Source organism: Raphanus sativus, unplaced genomic scaffold (genome assembly GCF_000801105.2).
Source record: "Raphanus sativus cultivar WK10039 unplaced genomic scaffold, ASM80110v3 Scaffold2448, whole genome shotgun sequence".
NCBI lineage: Eukaryota > Viridiplantae > Streptophyta > Magnoliopsida > Brassicales > Brassicaceae > Raphanus > Raphanus sativus.
The window spans coordinates 394-11053 of NW_026617756.1; the positions used below are offsets into that span (position 1 = coordinate 394).

The window sequence follows — 10660 nt, forward strand, 5'->3', positions numbered from 1 at the left end:
TATGATCCTTCCCATCCCAAAGTCAGTTTCCTGTTGACTTGACCCTGGTGTTATCAAATATTCGTCGAAGGATCCAATTTCCTTGCTGGAAAATTATGGTTCAGGCCAATTTTTTCATATCCAACCCATAGCTATGGCCGAACCAGTTAATTCGAAGACCTATAAATAACTGGTTTGGATTTAACAAAAACTCAGTAAATGAAAAATCCAAAACAAAATTGGCAGAAACAAAAAAACTTTGGTACTAACCCGTGATCCGACACCGGTTCACCTGGTAAAGCACTGTAAAACTGTTAAAATATTGATAAAAGTATTGATTAAACTTTTCATACACATTATATTTTACTACTACAAAGATTGAATAAACAACAAGATTTGTGATAATAGACATTTGGAAAAATTTATACTATGTCATTCGAAGAAAATGGTAATAAATATACCAAATTTTATTGATCTAACAGTACTAAACTGTTATTTTATTTTTATTGATTTTTTTATAAGTCTAGTATTTTTATTTATTTAAGATTTAAAAGGCAATTTCTAAATAGTTTCTTTAATTATCTTTTATCCTATTTTTGCTCAAAATTCTTATTTGGTATGAAAAATAATCAAAGTAAATTATTTTTATGGTAGATGAAAGTTTAATATTTAGTTATACTTTGTAAATAAATTTTCACTACAAAAAGGTTAGTTTATATAAGTTTTTTTTTTTGTAAACTTTTAAAAAGGTTAGTTTAAATAAGTTATTTTGATATTTGTATTAGTTATAAATGACGTAGATACATTTTTAGATTGCTAAATAAAGTACTTACTTTTTGGTGATGCATATACAGTTTGTATCATTTTGTTTAAAACTGGTGTAAAAGATAGCAAATGTTTCCATAGATTGTTTGATGTGATGTTAGCATGTGTCCATTGTTAAAAATGATTGTTACCACTTACATCGTTTGTTCTAAATGATGTTTGTATTAGTATTGATATAAAATTAATATCAATTTATAGAAATGATGTTAATAGTCGTATCACTTAGTGCAAACAATTTAACATATTTATATCATTTGTATATAATTGATGTTAATCTCATACCAATTTCAAAAATAATTTTAACAATTGTATCATTTACATAAACCGATCAAAAATATTGTTATCACTTTAAAATAAATTATTATATATTTATTAGTTTTAATAAATGATTCTAATATTATTTTTATTTACATATTCATAATATACATTAATATAAATGGATTTTGTATTTTAATAATTAAAGGTATATACAAAATAAAAAATAATAATTAGCTAAAAATCTAAATTAGTAATTAAAATATTAAAAAGCAAATTACATAGTTATTCCATACTGCAAATTTATACAACATAAATAATTCAAAGTTGCTGAACTACATAAATAGTTGTTCCTTTTTGAACCGCTTCTCATCGGAAGAGAGAAGAAGAATAATATGAACGAGCTAGAGAGAGGAGGAGTGGAGTGGAGTGGAGTGGAGTGGAGTGGAGTGGAGAGAGAGAGGGAGAGCTAGAATTACAAACGTACCAACTCTAGTTCCCTCATGTGATCTTTTCTTGACGTATGTCTCAAAAATGGACCACATGACCATGTGATTCTCCCTATGGTTTTTATTTTTAAACACTTATGTAAAACCACCACCCACCCTATTATCATCATCAGCAGTATCATCATCAACACGAACCCCAACATAAACTCCAAACGATTCTATTATCCCATGCACACCGTAGAAAGAACACCGGCGAAAATATGGCTATTAAGTAAAGTGTCTTACTAATAGAAATATTTAAGCAAGAAATATTAATGAGTTTTAAAAAAATATATATATATTAATGAGTTATTCTTCATTTTTTCCCTTTATGATGTTTTTGGTTAATGCACATATATTCAGAACCTAGATAACCTTGCATTAAAAAATATCAGTTAAAACAGTTTGACGAAAAAAGCAATACACTGCCATAATACAGTATTAAAATTAATTTTGCATCGAAACTTTTTAAAAATTAACCAATACCGAAGAAAAAACTGTACGCCATCTTATAATATGAGAAGGATGGAGTATAATTTTGACCAAAACATCTCATTCAAAAAACAAAATGCAATTAAGCCGATACAAAACAAGTGCAAAAAGAAGAGATTATCTGTTTACCAAAAAAAAAGAAGAAGAAATTATCATTATTATCTATGACAAACGCATCTGTAATGGTAAGCACTGTTGATAGGATCATTGCCTTCGACGGGGACTTGTTCAGCTCTGCATTTGTATCTGCATCCTCTGCATTCGTTGTAAGTACAAGTTGGTGCCGTCGACCCAATCATACGCCTCCTTGAGAACTGTGTGAAAAGATTGTAACATACGCTCTACAATATTAATACAACTAAATCATCTATCATCGCTTGTTTCCTTGTAGTAGTTACTAATAGACAACAATTCTCTCATTATGAATATACCGGGAGATGGACTTGTCGGGGAAGTGAAAGCTTATCGTCGATAGAACGAGCTTTTGAAGCTGATTCATAAGTACACGAACAAGAGAATTTCAAAAGAAAAAGAAAAACTATTGTTAGGCGTCTTGATGTGGATTCAATAGATTATAATTAAAAATATTTATAGAATATGCAGGAGATGTGTTGAAACTACAAGACCTTGGACTACAAAATTTCCAAGAAGCAAACCGAATAGAAGAAAGAAGAAGGATATGCATCGTAGCTTCATGTTTCTCCTTTCATGCTTCATCTTGTTCCTCTTCTTCTTGCTTTATCGTATGGACCAAATGTTTTGGAGAGAGATAAGTTTAGCTACTTGGCTGTAAGTTTTGTCTTCTACTTATCATATAATGGTGAGTTTGCGAACACGTAGAGATAAGAATCAGAAAATACAGAGAATGAAGTATTCACTTTTACCCCCGCTAAATTTTAAATGAGAAGTAAAAAACATATTTAACAACTACACTGTTTGCCGGGTCGTTCGTAGCCAAGTGGTTACTGAGCTCTGCCTTCGGGCCCTGGCGTGAGGGGTTCGACCCCTCCCTACCTCAGTTTGAGGATTAAAGGTCCAAAGTGACCAAAGTTGACAAAAAAAAAAAAAACAACTACACTGTTTTTGGATGAAATATAAAATAAATCATAATTAGAAAGAATTAAGATTTTGGTCATTAATTTACAAATTAATGAGTAAGCAATTTACAAATATTAATGAGTAAACACAGATATTTCAGCATTAGCCTAAATATTGCTTAGTGTTTTGTTTTTTAGCACATCATAATTGGCTTCTCATGTATGTTTTCTATGCTCTTGTCTCCTTACCTTATCTCTTTTTTATTTAACATATATTTATTAGAAATTAGCTCGCCAGCAGCTCATCAGGAGTATGCCTTAGAAGTGAAATCAGCCCTTTATCATGTAGATATTAACTTTTCTAATCGGGTAAAACAGAATTTACCCAATTTGGATGGATCGACGTGGATTCCTTAGAGGATACCAATAGAACTATGATGAATGTAAGATATGAACAACCTTGTCCTATATTCTTGATCCTTCATCAAAAGTTATCTTGTTCTATTGACCTTTCAAATTGGCGAGCTGTTCAGTCAGACATATAGACCATAAACTCTACACAGCCCAACAGAGATACTATAGTGGCCAAAACCCACTTGAAAAATATTATTGGGTCTCTCATAAAACATGAAACCTAAGATCGGAAGTAATTTCTCCCCGTTTAGGTGGATTTTATGGCGGGTTCTAAACCGGACTGGTTAAGGAGTTTTCAGACTTATGTATGGGCAGACAACCAGGTAAGGTAAGTTTTCTAGTCATTCATGATTTTTCCTACGCTAGCCTAGTTGCAACGGAATTTAGATGCATTCATACTTAGGGTCTAACTGGTGACCAAGGAATACAAGAAAATACTGCATTCCTTATTGTTCCTAATTATTTTTACCATTTATATGGGATGGTTTTCCTTTCCATTCCTTGTTATTCCTTTTATTTTAAAGGAACATAGAATAAATTTATTCCTCACCAAAATTGATAAGGAATTTCATTCCTTTAATTTTGTTCCTCTGCAGTTTTTCCTTTTTATTCCTAATGTTCCTTTAATGGTCACCAGTTACACCTTTAAAGTCATCAAACCAGAAGATAGCACTCGCTTTTGATTCCTGAATAAGTGGTTCTCCCTTGTCTAGAAAAAGTCCTCTAACATTTCAGGTTATAAAAATTGGTTTGGTATGCTTGGTTTAATTATTTTTCTGGGTAAGGTGAAGCGATATATACATTTAGGTATATGTGATCTCCAGACATAGTCTCATATGTCCTTACTGAAGGAAAACAAATCCACTATATCCTCCTATAATCTAAACTAGAGATTGACCCGCACTCCCGTGCGGATATTGATTTTTACATTTTTATACATCAATATTTATTTTTTATAATTAGTGTTATATATTTTAGATGTGTCGTAATATAACTAAATATATTCAAAAGACGTAAACCGAAACATGTAATATAGTTATTTTTGGTACAAATATCCAAGCCCGTTTTAGATACATTGTTTATTTAGATATTTTTAGATTTCTATACATCAAAACCAAACTCATCCAGACCAAGAAGGACTCAACTCAAAACCCACACATAAATTTTTAATATTCAAGCTGGACCTAATTTTAAAAAAATTGATACAAAAAACAACATGTATCTAAATGGATAGCCAATGTTCATGCCTAACTGATTTCGTAAAAATGACTCTATCTGTGTGTTTGGCTAAATTATATCAAATAGAAAGAGTTTTTTTTTTTATTTAGTCAAATAATTATATTAAATGAAAAATTAAGTGACAATAAATGTAACACTTTTTATTTTTTATTTAAATTATTATTTTATTCACAAATACATGTCTTTGAATAATGTTTTTGATTACATTATTTTCCACCGACTGAAACTAAAATAAAAAAAAATGTTTTACCAAAACAAACTAAAACGAACGTCTAACCATATATAAAACCTAGTTATTTACATTTTTGATTTTATAATTGCCACAAAATCTATATTGATTAACTAATAAATAAAAATCTGCGCTATTATCATTATGGTAATATAACTAATGATGTTAATTATCGTAAAGGTAATATAATTAATGAAATTGTTAAGCTAAGTGAAATATGGAAATGCAATAAATGTAATATTATTATCAATGTTTCCAAACAACTTTTATTTAGAGAACTACTATCCATGTTCCCAAACAGTACTAAAATGTACTTCAATTTTAATAATATAGATATCTCTTCTTTCTCATTAAAGCAAGAAAATTGAAAGTTTAACCCCATCCATTTTTTAAAAACGATAATAAAAATTATGCATGAGCTCAAACGGTGAACACTCACACTCGAAGCAACCTCGAGTGTGATTTCTCAAGCTCCGACAGACGACGTTTCCTTCCTCCCAGCTTGAGAGATCCATCAGTTCCTTGTTCCTTCCTCCACCATAGAAGAGTCTATCACTGTGATTTCTTCCGTCATAAATTGTCGAGCTTCAAATCTGTATGGTGAACGTAATGATTTATAGTCTAGCCAATCTCGGGAATGAAGTGGGAAATCGTATTTGATTAGATCTGGTTATGCAAATCTTATCTACTCTATTAATTTCTTTTTGACATCAATTAAACGAAGAAACGAGACCTACCGGTTCAGATAACCAAACCAGAGGGGTGGAATCAATATAAATCATAACTGAATGAGAACTCCTCACACCACATGCAAAGTTTTCCACCATAATGTTTTGTGCTCTACAAATATGCCTGATCCGAAAGTTGGGGAAGAAAGTTTCAATGCGTCGATTCTTCCATATGTGTAGAAAAAACAGGCCATTTTTCAGGTGACGACACTATCTTCACCAAATGAGAACAATCTATCGTGAATACTACTATATCAGGAAATTGGAGGCTTTTCATGCATTTCATTGCCAAGATCAGAGATTCACACTCAGCATGTAGAAGTGATCGACTACGTCGCATATTCATCGCTCCCATCCTCACTTAAGTCAAACCTACTTTTTGACAATAACATCCTTGTCCAGTGTATATATCTTCCTCTCTCCATGCACCATCAACATAACAAACTCTAGTATTTACCAGTGATTGGCAACTAAAAATAGTTTGAGTGACTCCACGTTGTTCAGTCACCAATAATTGTGCCTCAGCCCACGACGCTGCTTCCACTTCTGCAATACAAAAAATTTCCTTTGGATTTCCAATCTTATTCTTATAAATCTTTTCATTTCTGGTTGTTTTTAAATATACCACAATATCCATGGAAAGTACCTAAAATCACCATCCTTCGGAAGCATCCAAAAAATATTCCATGATGGTAAAGACAGAAGACGATGGGAAGATGCACGGAGGGAAATAATCCTGGATAACACTCATGTTTATGGTGCGGGTGGACATTCAAATAGTACATGGTTAGTTGACTCCTCGTCTGCCCCACAAATACTGCACCTTAAGTCACAATCAATCCCACGTGTCTTAAGGTTCTTCGCCACTGGTAGCGTACCGACGTACCGATAATATCACTACAAGAAAAATGGGTTTTATTAGCGGACGAAAAACGCTATATAACGATATGATAGCGGTTTTTGAAGCGCTGTATCATCGCCCGTCATAATAGGTGAAGGACATTACATAGCGGTTTTTAACAATGCTATCTTTTCTTCCACTACGATAGCGCTTTTCTATCTGCAATTAAATATTTTCTAATAGCGAATAATTTTCGTTATTATTTTTATTATAAAAAAAAAAATAAAAAAAAATAAAAACAAATAAAAATAAAAATTAATTAAATATTAGAAACATAATTAAAATTTAAACTCGTTTATATATTTAATTTTTTATTAATGTAAAAAAAGAATATGATTTACAAATTAAAAGTATAAACCAAAACCTAACCAAAACTAAACCAAAACTAAACTAAAACTAAACCAAAACTAAACCAAAACTAAACTAAAACTAAACCAAAACTAAACCAAAACTAAACCTAGTAAGAAAACCAGGCCTCCTCTTTTCTTAACGCCGCCGTCGAACCACGGATAGCAAAGGTCGTGGAGGCCTCCAAGCTTCTTCATCTTCTCCTTTTTTCTTGTTTTTTCTCCACTGTGTTTATGTCTCCCCCACCTCCTTGCTTCTTAGAATCCACTCAACCTGACAGAGCAGACAAGATTTTATGAAAATCAGAGGCGCTTCTCTAACAGTCTCAGTCTTGGTGTCTCGTTAGTCGATGGTTACCTCCGTTCGGAGGACGATGGGGTTCTAGGGTTTGTCTCCGACGGCGCTGATTCTTCTCATGGGCCGGCGCTGTAGAGGGCGTGTTCTTCCTTGGACTTTGAGCGGCGACTCTCAAAAGCGAGATACAGAGGTTGAGGATTCTCTTGACGGAGCTTGGCTGGCCTTGGACGCCCCGGTTCGGCGAAGTCACGAACGTGATTGCAGGTGACTTGTGGTGGTGAGAGACGGTTGAAATAGGAGAGATGGTGGACCTTACGCCATGGATGGTGCAGAGAGAAGAAGAAGAAGAAGAAAAAATGAATCTGTTAGATGAGATACAGAGAAAAGCGTTCACTGTTATTAAAAAAAAAAGAAGAGAAAAGCTTACAGAGTAAGCTAAACGAGAAAGAGCCACATTGCATTCTTAGCCATTGATTTATGTAATCCAATGGCCAAGAATAGAGATCCCAGATTTTAAGAATCAACCAATAAGAAATGAGCACTAGGATAATGACTTTAAAATAAGAGTTTAAGGTTTTTTTATCTACAAATGGTTTGAACTTAAAAATAAGAACATATTTAACATTTCAAATATAAACTTGTGTGATTTGAATTTTGTGATTATATAATTAAAAAAAAATGATTTGGTAGTTTTGTGTTTATTCAAATTTTAAGGTTTTAAGTTTATTGTGTTTGTTTAGGGTTTAAGAGTTTAAGGTTTTTTTGATAAAAAAAGTTTAAGGTTTTGTGTTGAAATTCTGGGAGTATACATATAATAAATTTATTTTGGTTTTAACATGTATGTTTTAGTATTGAAATTTTAGAACTATCAAATATGAAGTTTAGGATTTTATATTTAAGGATTATGTATAATACAGGGTTTAGATTTAATGTATATAGGTTTGATGTTTAATTTTAAAATATTTAAGTTTATAATTTTATATTTAAGATTTAGAGTTTAAGTTCTAAAAGATTATAAAAATTATTACTGTATTAGTGTTTATTTTTCTTTTTCTTAGAGTATAGGGTTCAGTTTGTTTAGGGTTTAGGGATATAAAAAGTACGTTATTGTAGCGTTTATTATTCTATGTGCTATTAAATGTATACTATCATAGCGTTTCTAATTATGCCGGTCTATCATAGCGTTTCCAAAAATACAAACGCTATCTAAAACTAACGGATATGTCAACCACAGCAGAAAGCGAAAAAACGCTATCCTGTTCTGCTATTAAAACGCATTTTTCTTGTAGTGTATATGCCATACAAAATGTCCACTCTATTAATTTAGAGTCGTACTTTTATCTATTGAAATAAATATATTTATTGATTTAGATTTTTTGGAGCTATTCACATTTTATTAGATATAAATATATTTATTAATATGGATTTTTGGAAAAAAAAAATTATAGTCTTATTTTATAACGAAATTTATCTCCATGTGTTATTTATAATTTCGGAGAGTGTATTTTATTCACTAAGTAGAGAGTTTATTAAGGACAATTTAGTTATGGATAAAAATCAACCTAACATTAAGGGTCCTAATTTTATGTAGGTTTTATGTGTATTAGCCAGCCTTATGTTATTCCTTGCTATATCAAAACATATACATGAGATAAAACAGAAATATTAAATTCTAGCCATACAATAAACCGGCAATCAATATGATTTTAATCGAGAGAAAACATACCAGAAGCAAACTATCATTTCTCTACCACGTTTCTTGCATAGTGGTGTAGACTGAATGTGTTGATCAAGGTTAAGTCCGGTATGAAAACTCGATCAGTTGGGTTCCGTTAAGATACCAAGAAGCAAAATTAGTTCTGGGTTAAGAACTTTGAAGATTCCAAAATCACGATCCTAACAGTTAGGATGGATTGCAAAGAATATGGAAAGAAGATATTAAAGATTCATCGAGCGTGATATAAAGAGGGGCTAACCTAAAAAGAGTTAACGCTGGAGAAAATGGTAAGATTGAATGGTTGAGCATTCCCGCCGGAGATTGGTACAAGGTAATTGTAAGGGTAGCAACTATGGTTGTTGATCTCATATGTTGGATAGTTAAAAATTGATCTCATACGTGTGTGTATAGTCACAGAAATCTGATTAAACAAGACTATCAAGTTTGTTAACAATTTCTAGTAAGAAGAATTGTTGAGGAAACTATATGTGTTAGTCAAGCTTTTCATATTGTCGTTGTTCTAGTTATTTCAAATGGTGCATATGATTATACATTTACAGTTGTTTTTGTTTTTGACATCAAAAGACTATTCTATTACTCAAACTTGAAGCGGTCTGGGTAACCAGACCGGAATAGTCATAGGCCTCTTTATTTTGTTGGTAACCAGAAATCAACAAAATAAAGAGGCCTATGAAACGATCCTATTTCGCGCTCGTGAGATATGGGTAAGCAAATCTTCAGAGTGTCAATCATCTCCAATTCATTTGTAAAGTTTGTCCAATTGTGAGGGTCATTGATCATTGAAATCAAGTCCTTACAGTTCGTTTCAAAACTTTGACATGTCGAGTGCTCGAGCATATTCTCCATCGCCCATCTCAGTGCTTCCACCTCTGAATGTAAAGCAGATACTCTTCCACCTCTGAATGTAAAGCAGATACTCTTCGAATATGGTTTCGTGTCCCCATAAGTTGTGACTTCCCCATGCTATCAAGCCATACCCAACCACACATCCACTAAACTTTGCAGTAGATGTCCATGATCCATCTAGCATGCCCAAACTTAAGACTTGGGATATTTCAGTACTAGGGTTTTGTAAAGCTGAAGGTGTTCTCTCATTTGCATCAAACCAGGTTTGACACTCACTTTCCTCATAGCGAACCAGTTCCAAAGGATCTCTATCTATACCTCTAAACAAATTATCATTCCTGGCCTTCCAAAGATGCCAAATTATCCAGGGATAAAGATCTCTACCTAGTTCTCGTTCAACAATGTTGTTCTTTCTCTAGAAGAGATAATCCATATTGGCATAAATGCTTGGAAGTGGGAACATCTCTTGACTCATTGGCGTCTCTGAAAGAGACCAAACTTGTAAGGCTTGTGGGCATTGCATGAGTCACATTTTCATCCGGCTCTCCACACCGTGGACAGTAATTGTCACATCTCATGTTACCTCGGACTAGGTTCTTTGTCACTGCGACATGACCAGTTATCCGTTGCCATATAAGATGACAAATATTTTGTGTAGCTTTTATCTTCCAAGAAAAGGTTTGGAGTTTTGTTATGCTAGGTTCCAGTACTTCCCCATTTTCCTCAGTATCAAGTAAGTTCCGAGCTACCCAATATCCTGATTCGACTGTATCCTATCCATTTTTGGTGTAGTTCCAGTAGTAAGTATCCCCTCTGTGGGTTTTACTTATAGCCAAGCTTCTTA

At 32.7% G+C, this 10660-nt stretch overlaps 1 protein-coding gene and 1 long non-coding RNA gene across 3 annotated transcripts; both read right to left on the reverse strand.

Moving 5' to 3' along the window:
- Positions 1-2032: 2032 nt before the first annotated feature.
- On the reverse strand, positions 2033-2867 carry LOC130505638 (EPIDERMAL PATTERNING FACTOR-like protein 9). 2 transcript variants are annotated; one of them, XM_057000235.1, is made up of 3 exons: positions 2666-2867; positions 2471-2529; positions 2033-2380 (listed from the first exon to the last, which is right to left on the reverse strand). In XM_057000235.1, the coding sequence occupies exons 1-3, from the start codon at positions 2754-2756 to the stop codon at positions 2198-2200; spliced, it is 333 nt and encodes a 110-aa protein (XP_056856215.1). In that variant the 5' UTR covers positions 2757-2867; the 3' UTR covers positions 2033-2197. The 2 variants fall into 2 exon arrangements, with proteins under 2 accessions (XP_056856215.1, XP_056856216.1); XM_057000236.1 differs by having other exon boundaries at positions 2081-2353; positions 2666-2860.
- Positions 2868-5771: 2904 nt separating this feature from the next.
- LOC130505637 (uncharacterized) lies at positions 5772-7667 on the reverse strand. The gene is made up of 3 exons (XR_008941759.1): positions 7293-7667; positions 6333-7208; positions 5772-6232 (listed from the first exon to the last, which is right to left on the reverse strand). It is a non-coding gene; the product is annotated as an uncharacterized LOC130505637 (long non-coding RNA).
- Between the last annotated feature and the right edge of the window lie 2993 nt (positions 7668-10660).